Source organism: Emydura macquarii, unplaced genomic scaffold, assembly GCF_026122565.2.
Source record: "Emydura macquarii macquarii isolate MOO-44397 ecotype Brisbane River unplaced genomic scaffold, CSIRO-AGI_Emac_v2 contig_3128, whole genome shotgun sequence".
Lineage (NCBI taxonomy): Eukaryota > Metazoa > Chordata > Testudines > Chelidae > Emydura > Emydura macquarii.
This window is the reverse complement of record NW_027133265.1, coordinates 3,276,442-3,293,764: the sequence shown is the minus strand read 5'-3', so window position 1 is coordinate 3,293,764 and position 17,323 is coordinate 3,276,442. Positions and strand designations below refer to the sequence as shown.

At 37.6% G+C, this 17,323-nt stretch overlaps 1 protein-coding gene across 1 annotated transcript in view; it reads right to left on the bottom strand.

The window, feature by feature from the left end:
* Positions 1-611: 611 nt before the first annotated feature.
* GABRA2 (gamma-aminobutyric acid type A receptor subunit alpha2) overlaps positions 612-17,323 on the bottom strand; it is an 83,156-nt gene continuing 66,444 nt past the window's right edge. Inside the window, exons 9-10 of the mRNA XM_067531179.1 lie at positions 9,598-9,800; positions 612-2,003 (exon numbers count right to left, since the gene is read on the bottom strand). Coding sequence (XP_067387280.1) covers positions 1,695-2,003; positions 9,598-9,800 — 512 coding nt within the window. The 3' untranslated portion in view covers positions 612-1,694. The remainder of the gene's footprint in view (positions 2,004-9,597; positions 9,801-17,323) is intronic.

The following is a 17,323-nucleotide window of genomic DNA, read 5'->3' as shown; positions in this document are numbered from 1 at the left end:
TGGAATATCTTGTTTGATTAATGTCAAGTCTGTCTTCTACTAATAAAATGCATTTGTGACCTTGGCATCTATACAGTGTCATGCAAAGCACAAAATAGAATCACATTAAAAACAAAGAAAAGACAAGAAAATTAAATAGCAAAAAAAGCAGTGTTTGATTCTTCTTCTTTGTTTTTGCTAGTTTCCATGTCTTAAGATAATTCATTTATTCATTTTTAGAAATATCTGTACGAGTTTGTCAAACTTTGAACATATCTATTTTATGCACTATACTCAAGTACTGTACAAAACTGCAATAAATGACACTATACGATGACATATGCTTCTACTATAAACACACCATGGTAAAGGTGTATCCATTTTAAAAGGTCAACTAATAACTGCTAATGTATGTGTGAATCAAAATATTTTTGATTGGCCAAGTATATTAAAATCTAAGTACAGTACACAATCATTGGTTATGCCATGATTTACCAGGCCTTTCAGGGCATAAGGAATATTTGCAAAAGTTCAGATGAAAATTAATTTTACTAATATTAATTATTCATATAAAATTGCAAATGGCAGCTCCAATTTTGTTATATTTTGTGTATTAAATAATTGACAATTACTGATGACGCACTGAAGTTTATTAAAAAATAACATTCAAATCTTAGCAAAATCCTTTCTATTATACAAAGTTAAGTTATATCAGTGAAATGTAAAGTTGTAATTTACAAAAGCAGCAATAAATCTTATCCATGAGGACAACTTCCTGGACTGAAATCACAAACTGCTGTTTCCTTTGAAAACAATGGCTTTTATGGGCAGATGTGAGAAAGCCTTTTTAAGGCAGATTGTCCTGTAAATACTAAGCAGGAAAAGAGCATCTTATACTTCTGATATACTTGCCCCTGAAAAATTTCTGAGTGTCAGTTACAATATTTGATGTCAGTCTCATAATCTAATTTAAAAAGCCTTTTCTGACCTTGCTGAATAAGAGAACTTGGTTCAACAACCTCACACAAACAAACACTGAAGAGAATCAGAGTTTTTCTAGCAGAAGTTGATTGACACTAGAAATTTGATTAACCACTACTGCTCACTAAAATGAGTTGGAATATTTCATTAACAATTTCAAAGCAGGTCGAGAAGCAAGGAACTAATAGCCTTGGCATTCCAATAGTCTTTACTAAGTTTAAAACATAATTACTTTCCAAAATGGTTGTGAACAACAGAATAGTTTGAAGTCATCCCTCTATAATATGTACATGGGCAGTGCTATTGTATGAAATAAGATTTTTTTTAAAAATCATTTTTAACGACAGCTTCTCCCATTAAAGTAGAATCAGTTATTTTATAGAAAAATATTTTAACTTTAAATTAAAAAAAATATTGTTCCTAAATATTTATGCAGGACCATATTTTCATCAAATCGTATGAAGAAGATATAATTCTGTGTATTTGAATCCCAGTTTAAAGGAAACTCCTGCGTAGAACTTTTAAAGAGCTGGCTATATTGTCATGGGTGTTATCTGTTTACAGATCCCATGAATAAACAGTGTGCCTCCTTTGGAGATACACGGATAAGATATATATATATACACACGCTGTACATATTGGTTCACAGATTAGCAGTTATTAGTTGTATTTTACATAGCAAAACAACCCATCTGATTATAATGATGCTATACATCCCCAGTGTAATTCAGCTTTTAGGTTGAGGGAGCAAACCCAAGTAAGACAGGTTCCCTATTTAAATATGTAGCCCAGTACACTAAGTTAAAGGTACCAAATAAGACTGGGAACATTATTCTAGACATTCTGTCAATTTTGCTAACACTGTTGAATGTTTTCTTTGCTTCTTGTGGCTTGGCTTCTGGCTTTGCCTTGTTGGGTTCTGTGGTTGTAGCACTCTTGGAGATTGTTGGTAGCACTGAGTCCTTGGTAATATTTGGAGCATAATTGGCAACAGCCACCGCATAGGCATTGTTTTTCTTAATGACAGATGCTTTTTCTTTTTTCTATTGGAAGACAGCATGGAGTTAAATAGTTACTGTATGGCACATTTGCCAAATCAGAGTCACTAAAACAGCATTTCAAATGTTTTTTAAAAAGTGAAGATAGTAAAATAAATGTCAGTGAGTACTTTAATGACAAATCATATGTAGACAATGCCCTCAATCTCTCAGATAGAAGCTACAGATTAGTGTCTCAATCTAATAAAGAAATCTGCAAGCACGGGCCCTAATGCCCACATGAAGTCCCGCTGAAGTCGACAGAAGATTCCATGGAAGAAAGGTCAGAGCTTGTGGATATTTTTGAAGGCCTGGCTACTACCTATATTGATTGAGTAGAAGCCAGCTTCAGAAAAGCATTACAGTCTCTAGTCTTGGCTTGAGAGCCAGTGTTCTGTTAGAGCTAATGGTAAATAGGAAGCTGGGAAAGGAACAGGAAAATAAAAGGGCCACCATAATAAAGTGACTCTGGATGACCTAATGTCCAGTCCCTACCATCATGAAGTGAAAGGACTATTACAATGCACTGCTGGAGGGGATAGCTGAAGACTGACCACACAGCCAGATGACTAAAGTTACCTGTCAGTTCATTAATATAAAAATTAGGAAGTGGGCCAACTCTCCCCCCCAAATCTAATGTTGGTATTATTCACACACCTCATAATTCCATGCCAATAAAAATATAAACTCTTACTGTAATTCCATTATTTAAGAGAATCTGGATATACACATATATTTTTAATGCTATGTATATTGCTTGCTCGGTTGACTAAGGACATTTTAAAAATCCTGCAGTGGCTAAAACCTGGGGAAGAAACATGTATGAGTGAGTGACAGCCCTACTTCCCATTATCATCACTACCTTAGGTACGTATCCACTGCCCCAGATTTGATAGTCAGGATTGAGGCTTTAGAGGCCTGCCAATGACCGCTTCCACACCCTGTCCCTTCATCTCCTTAATACAAACCTGTAATCTGTACAGAGTAGGCTGGCTGTTTGTGTACCATAACATTGATACTTGAACAAGATGTGAACTAATAGGACTATGTCTTTTCAACTACTGTGGTCCAAAAAACCTCTCTCTCTTTCCTGCACTATGCAGGATCAGTTCCTAGGTTATACAGAGATGCACATTTTTAAAATCTAATCACCAACTCTGGTTTTTGCTTACTCTGTGCATTTCACTCTGCTTGGCATGTGATTTTGAAAAATATTTTCTATGTTTTTCAATTTACATTTTTTTCTTGTGTGCTAACACAATGCTGCAATGTTTGGGTTGCAAACACTGCAGGGGAATGTTCAAATCAAAAACAAAAAAAACTGTCTTGATTGACACTTTTTAAAAAATCCAACCACCTGAAAATATTTCTGTTCATATTATATTTGGTAAAACTTAAGTTACACAAACCCTAAACTCCTTGATGTGACTTATATCCTTTTGACTATACAAAAAGCAAATTTAACAGCAATCTACCTGATAAATTTACCTTTTTTAAAATGATGTCAATCAGATATATGAATGAATGAGCAAATGTAGGTAAACACATACAAGTTTGATCCATGTCTTGGGCCATTTTTTTTCTCCTGGAAAACAGGCCTTCATCCTGAAAAATGTTGTGGAAGGGCAAATTGCTGTGTCTGAGCATAGCAAGATTGACTTCACTGGCTTGAAACCCAGCTTCAGGAGTCTGACCATATGCAAGGAGGCACAGGATCTGGACTTTAAAGGCTAAATTTTCAAGAGAGACCATCACCCATTTAGGCCCCTAAAATTAAGTGGCCAGATTTTCATCAAGAATAATGTAAGGTGCTGGGTACTGAGTTCTCTTTGAAAATGTTGTCCCAGTTGTGGGTGCTAACCAGCACTCCTGAAAATCTGGCCCAAGAGATCTCAGCAGTATCAGACTTAATTAATATGCAGGTGCATTTGCTCCAATACAAGTAAAGCTCATTAGCTTAATAAAATATTAAACATTCAACATCTTTTTTTTTTAAAAATGCATCGGTATTGAAAACGGGAATTTGAAGAAAACAGGAAAAAACATCCAACCGAAACACAGCATATGAAATCAATAAATGGAACGACTTCATTTTCCTGTCTATATTTTCAAAATGCTTAAGTTTACCAATTCTGGGCCCAATCCAACACAATGTATTTGCAGATTTCTATGTGTTATAAGCTACAGAAGGTTGTATATACTGGCTCTGCATCAATCCAATCATGATCTAAATAGGTCAGTCTGCTGCAGCAAGCCCAAACTAAGAAAACCCTAATACAGTGTATGTGGAGGAATGGAGGAATTAGAGCTGCTCAAGAAGAGAAAGCCCATACACATTTGCCGTACTCAATGAGGTGTGAGAATCAGTGTATTCCCTCTGAAAAAGATGAGATGAAACTGCTACATGAGTAGGGTGATGTCTTACTCCTGGTGGCTTATAAAGGTACATCTACACTGCACACTCTTTATGGTGGTGTACAGAGAACATACAGTACATGCCCTCTCTTCCCCCAGCAGGGTAGATAGTGACGCTCTGGTAGGGTGAGTAAAGACATGCCTGAAACCTGGGGGAAGCGGGGGTATGTACCCTACATAGCTTTCTACACACACAAGCCATGCCTCCCCTGTCTTCATTGCTATTTTTAGCCATGTAGCCACTGCGCTGCCAGAGACTTTCCCCACTGCCTCTGTTGGAGCCTTTCATTGACACTTTCATTGACAGCTACCCACTGCAGTGTGGACAAAGCCTGCCTTTCACCGCAGTGTGTAGCTACACATACCCAAACACACCACCAACAGGGGTGCGCAGAGTAGATGTAGCCTGTGAAGGGAAAAGAAGATGGAGTCTCTGTTTCTGCTGAGAACTGATTTTTAGAAATGGCTGCAAAAGCCTGAGATTGAAAGTGTCTTTCTAGCAAAAGTTTAAATCTTAGAATGTTAAGGGTTAACAAGATAGTTATGGAACCTAGACACCAGCAGGGATGAAATGCAGAGAAAGACCTTGTAACTTAGATAAGGAAAGTTGAAAATGCTGTGCTGGGAAAATTCCTGGATGGGTAGTTTTTTTAGTGTGTATGACGTATAAAGTTTTGTGTGGGGCTATATAAGCTGTTAACATAAAATTCTAAGTTGTCGTTCCTTATATTTGAAGGGACCACCTTCTTTACGTAAAGAATAAACTCTGACTTTGCTAATCTGTTGTTTGGCTTATTCTGGACCATCCGCTAGGCAACGGACATGTTAGTAAGGACCCCTGAGTTTGGGTTCTTCCACAAGCCTAAGATGTCATCATGTTCCATGGGAAAAGCTGCTGGAGATGGCCTAGGGGAGGGAAATGTGGTCATATTCCCCTTCCTGAGTTTCCTTCAAGCTCTCACCTCATGTGGGGCATGGTGTCAATCAGTGTACTGACTGGAGTGTGAACGTGGACTGATATTTACTATAGAAATTCCTACAATCCCTGCTTCAGTTCCCCAGCGAAATACAAGTTCCAGTGGCTACTTCAGAGTTAGAAAAGAACGTCAGTGGAATGTAAACACAGTCATTTCTTGTTGCCCCCACATTGCTCACTAGCTGGAAGCAGCTGAGCTTTGTGTTGTCAGGATCAGGGTGTGTAAATCCAGAGAGGAAAAAGAACAGAAAGAGAGGAGCATGTTAGCTAATCTGCAAAATCACTGCTTTCGCACACAGTCAGTGTGATTTTAAAAAGCTTCTTTGGTATTTGTAGTCTCATTAATGAGCCCCTTAGTGCAAGCCCTGTGAGCCCAAGTCAGTTGGCACAGGTCAACCATTGGAGTCTAATTGAAGTGTAGACATATCCTGAGCACACAGATTCAGGGTATCAATACATCTGATTTAATTAGGAAGCATCCATGTCCCAGAATTATGTCAAACTTCCATTTACATTCATTTTAAATTCTAATGCCAACATCCCAGTAGGGATATGCTTTTGGCTAACTGAGCCATTTTCAAATCCTCTGGAATCCATTACAAATAGCAGTAGGTGTCTGATCCTCAGACATCACTCATTTTAATATAAATTATTTCTCATATTCTGTGACCTCTTTGCTACCTTCAGTCCAACTGAATTATATTAAACTGAATTGGTCTGGAAAAATAACAAGGATCAAATTCTAATTTATTTGAGAAACAATATAGGTTAAAGTAAGGAGTGTCTGATGAGATAGAAACACAACTGGACAGCACTCAATATCTACTTCACTTAAGAAGGATGTTTAATAATGGAGTCTAGGTGATTTGAAAATAGATGCAACAAGCCAAAGTGTCATCAATGTTAGTAAGTTTTTGTTCAGAATTTAAAATAAATTAGATAAATCCCAAACTTCTTAGTCAGGCAAAATTTCTGTTGACTTCATCAGGAATTTTGCCCTAGTAACAACTAAGTATGTTTTGGATTTGTAATACATAAATTGAGAGTACACAAAATTCTGGTGTGTGGAGATTTCTTAAACGAAATATTAAAATGAGAGTTATTGCAAGATATTGATGTAAGTCTCATAGTGTCTCAAATACTGCTATTATAGTGGAATGACTGTGTGTCATATGTTCTCCGTAAAGCCAAGTGACTGAAGATTTGATCTTGCATTGATTCATTCAGATGTCATTTGCTGGTATTAAGAATAGATCATATGCTAATTTCAGCATGTTTGTGAGGTCAGCAGTCAGACTGTGAAAACTAAGGATTCATTTTAGTGCCCACTGAAATCAATGTGAGTCTTTCCATTGACTTCTATGAATGTTGGATTTGGGTATAAAAGCTATAGACAGGCAAGGAGTCTGCAGTGTAAAAATACATAGGATCACATTTTCAATAAGAGAGGCCAAATTTGTGCCTGTAGAATATGCAGATACTGTAAGCGTAAAAAAGGTAATTACATGTGCAAAATACACAGTGACTTATGCAAACCTGGTTTCTGCACAGGCAACTACTTATTTGATGCATGGAGATAACTGTTTAATAACTGCATTCTTATTTTGCAAGTGATGCTTAGACATCTACTCTTGACAATTGTCCTATAGTGTAAAAAAGGAATTTGAGACAGAGCTTTTCAACCAACAAGAGGTTATAATTAACCGAATGGATAAAGTATATGCTAGAGGCTAAATCATAGGACTGGGGGGTCAGAAATGGCAAGTCTTGGTTACTGGTTGGCCACAGTTTCAGAGTGTGATCTTGAACAAGTTACTTTACAGATCAGGAAAAAAAGACATTAGTGAATTGAGGATAATACTTCATAGCTCATAGGTCTGCTGTTAGGCTTAATTACATTATTAAAGTTTGTAAAGAGCTCTGTGATATTTGAAAGGTGCTAAAAACAACGAACTATTAATACCTACTCTCTATGATATCTCAGAAAACCTAGTAATCAACTGAATATTAACCAAATTGAACCAGGGTCAAAGTAACAATTGTAGTGAAGTATTATTTTCCTTAACAAACCAGATGGCTACAGGGATCCAAATGATACTTTCTTGACTCCACTGATGAGTGCTGCCAATGGAAATGCAAAATGAGCAGATATTGAGAATTTGAGCAAAGAGGGTTCTGAATAGTGCAGACAAATTTGCAGAAGGATAAGCACCGTGAACAAATCTGAACTGCACTAAATTCAGCACTGATGGCTTAGGGACAACGTGGTCATGACTGAGGAGGTCAGAGCACAGCTGCTTAAATGCAATCCAATCAGTAAAAACTAGAGTACAGAGCTGGCATTTTAATGATTTTCCATTACTCCTACTGCCTATCTGGAGTGTGTTTACGAGCTGCACTTGAAAGAAACTCAGAGCAGAGCAGCCACATGGGCCAACCACTGAGAAAAGTGTCCTGGTTTTTAAGGAAAAAGTATTTCTCACATCCAGCTGCTTAATGCCTTGTGCCCTAGTCTGGGCATGCTATTTTTGCCAGCCACCAGGCTGTTTTGCCTCCTACTCTCAGCTTCCTCCCCCATGCTTAGAAGTCCTACTGGTCAGCACTTACTTGCACCTTTGCCAGTTGGAGCTACTGATTAAGGTGATGATAAGATGGACAAAAAGAAATTTCAGGTAGCCTAAGAGATTCATAAAATTAAACAGGCTTCATCTTCTGAGATTAAATTGGTCAGAGGTCCATTATGTGCTTGCATTTTTCCATGCTTTCTGGGATCTAGATACTAGGCCTATATTCAAGTTCAATTATATTTTGCAAAGTTCCTCATGACCCTCTGGTCCATCAACAATTTGCTGATAATGCACATGCCATGGTTATTGGGGAGACTCCCTCTTGAGTGCACATCTCTGTTGAGAGACCTGCCTTCCTGCACCTTGTTCTGAGTGGAATCACATTGTCCACCCACTCCGAGACTGGATCTCTGAGCTGTAGCAGCCCCCTTCCCCCCCAACCCACACACACACACAACCTGTTAACCCAACAACCCCAGCTGAGTTTGGCACTTTGCTCTTCAGGTGCCTATGACAGTGTAAGTTTGTAGTCACCCAGAAACAGTGTCTTCAAAACACAGCATTACTCATTCACACTCAGAGCAAAGGGTTAAACAACGAAGAGTCCTATATGTATATTGCCCTTACCTATACTTTAATCTTTCCTTGAAAGCTTTTGTAAGTTCCGCTTAGCCCAGCTCTTTAAGAGAAGCAGCCCATGTCTGGGAGAAGCAGACTATTCTGCCTGCAGCATGCAATATCTGCCTCTGTGTGTCTCCTTGTCTGACTGTTAGCTCTCCGTGACACTCCCTGGGCGGCCCCCTCTCATTCTCATGGGCAGCATCTTTAATCAGCGCCCCTTTAGATCTTAGGCCTTCAGCCGTGGGATGAGTAAACAACGCAGCCTGGTGTGAGCCAACCAATGCCATTCCCTAATGGTTTACCTCTTAATCCCTTAAGGAGCCATATCCTTGCCACTGTTTTGATTCCTGTTTGCTTCCCCCTTAACAGCCTCTTTGATATAACACCTGGCATTTGGGCAGGTTAGTATCAGATATAACCTGAAGGGCATATATTTATTTAAAAAACTCCTACACCTAACTCCCTCATTCTCCACATTAATACAGATAAAGAATAAGAGGGAAATGGATAACTATAAAACAAATAAGGAAAAAAGAAGTTAGGTGAATGGGACAACATCTCCAATGTTCTGAAATATAATGGAGGCAAGTGTAGGATGCTTATTTTCATGAACTTTGAATAAAGATTTTTTACAGAAATATTACTCTGATTTTATTCATTTTCACATGAAGGACTCAGATGTATAATGTGGTGTAACCTCAGATTTTATATTTTTGTCATTTAACAGGACTCAAATAGGCTATCGATTAATGTGGAGATAGCCTTGACACTAATCGTTTCTCCAACGGCAGCCTGCTAGAGAAAGTTCTTGTATACCGTTTAATTTCTGCTAAAGTTTAGCAATTTGAGCACACACTTTACATCATCTTTCTATCCGCACCTACTTTCATCTCACAAGTCATAATCTTTCTACTGGTTTGAAACGTCAAGTATTTTTCAATAATAACCAACTATCAAAATATCTGTTCAACTGGTTTCTTAGAATTGACTGGAAATAGAAATGTGTTTCATTATCATTTACCTTATCATTGACTACGCTTTTTCCATCCCATGCCCATCCTCGTTTTGTGAAGTAATTTACAGTGGCAAATTCTATTAATGCAGAGAACACAAATGCGTAACAAACAGCAATAAACCAATCCATGGCTGTTGCATAAGCTACTTTTGGGAGGGAATTTCGAGCACTGATGCTCAACGTTGTCATTGTCAACACAGTTGTTACTCCTGTAGAGGGTGGAAAAAAGAAAATGTTAGCAATTCTAATTAACTTTTGACGTTTAATGAGATTCAGAACAGAAACCTCTTACAGTATGTTTCTAAGAATTATAAAAATGTTTCTATAAGGTTCATATAGTGTGATGGCACTGTAGATGCACCGCATTGAAGGTGGCAACAGAATTTTCCTTTGTAACCTTCTAGTTCTGGTTCACTTTTTAAAAAAATAAAATTTTCGTAAAAAATGGCTGAAGATACAGTTTTGAAAATAAACACAGATTTTTTTCCAATTTTCTGATTAATCAGAGTGTTGGAAGGAAACCCTACAGAGTCAACTAAATTAACTAATTTGCTTAATTGAGTGTGTCAAATCACTTTGCAGTAGTATAGCAAAAACTACATGTTGATGAGTATTTGCAATACCATTCACCCGTCTCCTCACAATTTCTTGCCCAGTTTACTAACCATAGAACCCAAGAGAGAGTCAACTTTCCCGAGGTCAGCCTGACTTCAGCTGCATTGCAAACATTGGAAAAGAATGAATGGTCATCTTTCCGAGGAGTAATCTTACGCTTCCATTTCAAAGGCTATACATGTATGGCAGCCATTTTGACTGAGGACAGCCTGTGGCTTCACTCTCATTGGGAACAATGGGAGACTGCAAGCATAGTAGCTAGTGGCTGTCTCACTGCCATATTACAATGATTAAGTAAGGTAAACTGGTCAATTTCTCATTGAGATAAAATCGATAATTTTATAGTACAACAAATTAATTTGAAACTTTCAGATTACTCGGTCTTTTTTTCAATATTTTTATTTAAACATTGAAGAAAAACCCAGGGAAAACAAACAAAAATATTTTGCACTTCACTGAAACCTAAATAGTGGATGATAATGCCATATTCAGAACAATACAAAACAGGATATACAGGAAAAAAGCCATATACCAGTAGACATCACCTTTTAACATACCCACTGACACAAATACACCAACAATTCCCCTAGTAAATCAATCCTACTCAACCAGAGTCACCAAAGTTACACCCAGACACCTTAACTCTTCCATCTCTGGAATGCTATTAAAAATGTATATGTCTCTTGAATAAGAAACAATACAAAGTAGTACACATACCAGAGATCAATATATCCACACTAATATTGATATATAGTCAAAAGATCCTCAGTGACAGAAAATAAATACTAATAGCATCTCATAGCTCACAATTAAAATATTACGAACAAAAACATTTGTTATAACTGGTTACAGTTACTAAGAGGAAATAAAACCAGATTCCTAAAAGAGCTGGAATAAATATTAACTCCACAAGAAGGAATACCAGCATCAAACAAAGAATGGAGAATTCAGGGAGGGAAAACTCAGCCATATTTTCCACCACTGGAAATCAGTTGCCCAGGCTCTGGCAGAATGGGGCTCCACCATGAATGTATCCTCTACTGGCAAGGTGCTTTAAGCACCATTGGGAAAGGAAAAGAAGCAGAGACTGGGTCTCTTCAGTCCCTTTCTGCCTTTGCTGTCTCTGTCCCCCTTCAGGGCATAGGCAAGAAATCTCTCTCTCTAAGGAGATTCTGAAGGGAAAAGGAGGCTAGGCAGACAATCTCCATTCTTCTCTCTCCCCGCACCCACTGATTAAAAGGACCTCTCTAGAAGTTACAGAAACACACTTATTGCACATAGAATCCGCACATAAGATATTTTTATTTTTAGACTCCACCTATTAGGGAGGTAACATTAGTTATAAAATCAACAGCAATATTGTTGAGGCAGGTGTGAACTACTACACTGTACACAGTGGCAATGCAGAATAAATACTGTATGAAAACATGCAGACATGCATTGAATGCTTGTTAAAGAATTTATTTCTCTTCCTAGTTTCCACTATCTAGCTCAAAAAACTTTACTTTTTACTTCTGATCCCTCCTCCAAAAGGGAGAAGAGGACTCCCCACTTTAAACTTGAAATGAACACATACATACTGTAATACCAGCCAGGTCATTCAGATAAATCAATTTCAGTATACACAGGTATCTATGAAGTAATTGTGTCTCAAAGATAAGATGATCTGCACCCCTACATAATTATATACTGCAGTCAACAATGTTCTGTTTAATTCATAATGTTTGGAGAAGACTAATTTTCTTGAACCTACATTGGCTTATTTGGAATTCAAGATTTGTTGGTGACCTTTTCTACTAATGTTTTTAATGTCATTAATTTACCTCTTATTTACTGCTACTGGTTGCCAATTCCTCTAAAATGTTTAGCTCCACACTTTGTGTCCCAAATACTATTCAAACAGTAAATCACCAAACAGCTGTTAATGAAGGCTTTTGAACTTCTATTTATTCATTTAATAAATTGAATGATGTCCAAGTAATCAAATTTGTATAACCTGGACTGAATGAAGAAAAAATTAAAGAGAAGTTATACTGCAATACCAAACTTCCAATCTGAAAATCTGTTGCATTCTGTTCTTCAATCAACAGGTAACAGATTTTGAATTATTAGGATGAATTAAAATGGAAAAAACTTTCTGCATTATCAGGTCTTCCTTAAGACAGCATTGTTTAAAGATAATTTGCCTAATTTTTACTGTTGGACCTGCTATGACTGAAAAATCAGTAATGCTGAGGAATAACGTCTAAGTAGTGTAAAACAAAGCACAAGTATTTCATCTACCTTACAAAGACGGAGGAAAATTTAAACCCATACATTAGCCAGATGATAGAATGCATGTTGCTGTAAGCAATACATTAAGGGACTGATTTTCCATTCCATTACCGAAGTTTTAATTTAATTGAAGAAACAATAACACCGGTGCAAGAGTTATGAGTGGATGGGCGCCCTTGTAACAAAGATAGTCAACACCTCTTTTGAGGAAAGCAGTCTCCTGCTTTCAATCATGCAACAGTCTGAACAGAACTACCAATTCAGTGGGCCTCATAAACATTGCCCAATCTCTAATCACTCTTTCTTAAAAGACATGGTTGATAAGATGAACAGTCTCCAACTATACTTGGCCTCAGCCAATAATATTCTCTCCCCCTTCCCCAATCATGTTTCAGATATGGCACTGAATACATGACAAGAAATGCTCTTTTTCTTTTTATGTCTGGCCAGGAGGACATGCCCCATCCTGTCAGACAGCAAGATGGCCACAAACAGTATTCCACAAAAACCTAAAGTTGGCATTTCCTCATTTTACTGTTTAAAATATGGTTCTAGTCTATAAAAATGACATAGTGGTATTTCATGTTTAATGTTTCAATGATTTCTATGTCAAACGTACTTAGTTTATAAATATAAAGATGTCTTTTCTAACTGTCAGCCCTGCAAACTCAATCTGTGATCTGAAAGTCAAGCTGGTGTCTTTCCTTCTTGCGCCTCACCACCAGTAATAAAGAGTCTCCAGGAGAAATACTTCCCTTCTTTATACTTGTACAACAACCCCATCCTCTACCCATTCCTGCACTTGGGCAGTGATTCTTTGAAAGAAGTGTAGCTGCAACAGGGATATTATATGATTGCAACTGGGAGTGGGATATGGTTTGCAATGCTGCATATAGGTCGGGAGATGGTCTATGAGAAAATCTTGCTATTAAAAAGTTCCAGAGAGGCAGCTGTGTTAGTCTGTATACAGCAAAAACAACGAGAGTCCTGTATCACCTTAAAGACTAACAAATTTCTGCAGGCATAAGCTTTCATGGGCTGCAGCTGCCCACGAAAGATTATGCCTGCAGAAATTTGTTAGTCTTTAAGGTGCTACAGGACACTCGTTTTTGTTATTAAAAAATATTCCACCCTGTAAAAAATATGAGAAGCCCTGTATTAAGTCTGAAACCTATCTATCTCTTAGCATTTCATGCACGAACTAACAAATGTAGCTCCAAATCAAAAATCAAATAAAAATAAAAATGACTAGTGATGCATAAAAATGAGCTTCAAATGGTCCCAGGCCATCTGTAGAGTCCCAAAATGATAGTCCGGATGGCCTATCTTCCTGCTTCTATTCAGCATACAAGAGAAGGACCAACAGTGTCCTAGAATTCAATATCAACTCACAGAGTTTAATTTCTCATTTTACTCTGTTTAATTTCAACTCATTTTACAGAGTTTAATTTCTCATTTTACTCTGTTTAATTTCAACTCATTTTACAGAGTTTAATTTCTAGTACAAATATGAATACTCCCCAATGCCCCAATACACTGGACATGTGTGCAACTGCTGCAGTAAACAACAGTTACTGAAGTGTAAAAACATTATATGCAACTTCCTTTTGATGCTCCTCACTTTTCCTTCTCTGAAGGGGATCAGGGGAAGTGCTGTGCGGAGTTGTTGGGGGTTATACCACACCCAAATTTGCCTTAGCCCCCATAGTCACCCCTCTCAGCACAAAGAGTGGCATGGTTGCCACCCTTAAACTTCAGCGCTGCTGCTGGTGAAGATGCAGGTGCCGTCCCTGAAGGAGATCAACCTTTCCTTATTGCCAGTACGTAAGTGCCCGCATCACCAAAACCACCACCACAACTGGCGTTCTCAAAAATCACCATGATGTGCCAGCAATGAATGAACAGAAATTTAACTAGCCTCTCACACTATAGATTTAACCATTCAAAGTTGGTGTAGGTCCATTGACAGCAGTGGGTATTTGTATTGACACTTTGGAACTGAGGCTTGTTCTGTGCACAGGGGACATCAGTCTTCAGACTGTTAATCTAACACCTTTCACTGGCACCTACCAACCTAACCAACCAACCAACCAGCCAACCCACCCACCCACCCACAAAATGAAATCTGTCATATTTTGGATTCCAAGATAGATGGCTAAGCTTTCAGGATGTGCCCAAAATTGACAGCCATCTTTGGGGCAAATTATATCAACTACTTAATAGTGCACAGCAACACTACATTTCAGTATAGGAAAATAAAAAATAGAGTATCCAACTGAAAAATGTATGAGAATGTGGGTAGCTAGACTGTAAATACAAAATCTGGAATATGATCACATCACCAGGGTTTGTGCCCTTGTTCTTGTGAAAAGAGTCTATCAACAAATCTTTTGATTTTACATCTCATATGAAAGTTTTGTCCTTAAACTTGAATTATTTTTAGTTTAATGAGTCCCATTTTAACATTATTACATTAGACAGAAGAAGCTTCTCTGAAAATAACATCAATACACCTCCAGTTGGTAACCAACCACCTGAGTAAGTTCTTGTTTTATTTTCTCTTTCAACCTGCAAAAGGCTTTGCAAATAATTTTCACAAAATCCTTGCTTCTTTACATAAATGTGTCCCCCTAACAATTGCTCTATGTGAATTACACCTCCCCCTCAACTTTAACTTTTGTTCCTTATAGTTTCCATGGAGGAACATCTTAGTATGATCATTATCATAATCATCATGACAAATCCCAAAGGGACATGGACTCCTTGGAGATCGAGCATTACCCGTAACAATCTCTGGCTAAATCTTTAAGGTGGTCTGACTCTATAACCAGTTTATGTTCTTATTGCACCACTAAAGTTTTGGCACCCACATAGCAGCCATAGAAACTACTGTAGGGCCTGAAAAGTGGGAGCAGCTGCTGCTATGTAGTTGTTATATCGTCTGAGCATTCTTCAGCACTGTTTATGATGCTGCCCAGATAACTCAATGCATGATGATACCACCTGCTTGATTTCCAGTCCTGCCAGGTTATTACTGAGCTGGTTATAATCTGGAGCTGGAGGCTGCTTGATGGCAATGTCTAGAGATTTTGTTTTATCCAGATTAGTAATCAGACCAATGTGGGCTGCTTCTTGCCTGACCAGATCAGCCATTAACTGCAGCGATTCACCGAACTGAGCCAACAAGACAACATCATTGGTGTATTCAAGATCTTACAGCAAAATGATGCTCAGCTCAACACTACAAAAACAGCCTTTAACCAATCAATACCTATATGGAAAAATAATGGTGACAGAATGCAGCCTTGCCAAATTCCTATAGATATAGGAAACCATGCCATTTATCTGTCATTGATTCTAACACAGCTTTCTGCTTCATTATAGAGCTCTTATATCAATGACAGTATCTTTCCCAGGGACAAATGATCTCAGTAGATTCTACAAACTTGCTTGATGCACTGAATCAAAGTCCTGATGGAAATGTATAAAAAGCGCTGAGCATGACCTATTAAATTCAACAATCTTCTCAAAAAAGGTGTCTCAAGGTAAAGATCTGGTCAACAGTGGAACGATCAAGTCTAAAACCACACTGAACATATTAGAAAATTGTTAAATCCCATTTCCTTATTCAGAGGCCTACTCCCAGTTTGCTATAATACTAACGTATTACACTATTTTTCCTTAAAAGGCAGTAGAAATGTTAGCTGATAAATAAAGGTAAATCTACTGATTTCTTCTCTTAATCTTTCTACACCTGCTGGTGCAAAGAGCATCCACCAGTTTCTGCCATTTATTCTGGTCATATGCTAGTGTCTATTCAGGCTTTTGAGCGTTGGATGGATTCGGCTTCTTTCTCTAGAGTTCTGCATAATGTTTTTCTAGGTTGCCCCCTTTTTCTCTTCCCAGGTGATGTTCACATTATCACCTGATGTGAAAGCTGTGTTAGTGGCATTCTTAAAGCGGGTCTGAAATATCTCCATCATCATCCTCATACCATGTTTGATGCTTTCGGTTGGTTTGTTCTACCTAGAATTTCTGATGTTGCAAGAAACTCTTTCCAATGGACTCTGAAGATCTTCCACAGGCATTTACTTTGGAATAAGGTGATAGCATCAGTTTCTATGACTCAGCTCTATATATGAGGACAGACATGATGGCAGTGTTAAAAATTCTTATTTGTGTTATCAGTGCCAATCATGCTACTTTTCCAACTCTTTTCAAGTTTATTATGCTGATTTTGAGATTTGTTCTTGACATCTAGTGATTAGCTAGGTTAGTATAAAATATTAATATAAACATAGTAGATTAATCTATGGGTTAGCAAAACATAAATATTCATACATAAATATAAAATACCTTGACTAAGATTTTCAAATGTAGGCACCTAGCTCCATATTAGACACCTAAATAAGTGGTCTTATTTTCAAAGGGTAATAATGTTTTCCCTTTTACTCATGAACACACTTTAGTACTAAATCACATGAACAGGACATAAATGGAGATCTGAATATATTTCAACCTAGGGTACTTAAGGAACTAGATGAAGCCATCTCAGACACATTAGTGATTGATCATCTTCAAGAACTCATGTTGGATGGGTAAGGTGTCAGAGGACTGGAGAAGGGCAAACATAGTACCTATCTTTAAAATGGGGAACAAGAGGACTCAAGGAATTATAAATCAATCAGTCTAACTTTGATACCTGGAAAAATAATGCAACAAAATATTAAACAATTAATTTGTTAGCATCTAGAGTATAACAGGGTTATAAGGAATAGCCAACATGAATTTGTCAAAAACAAATCATGTCAAACCAACCTAATTCCCTTCTTTGACAAGATTA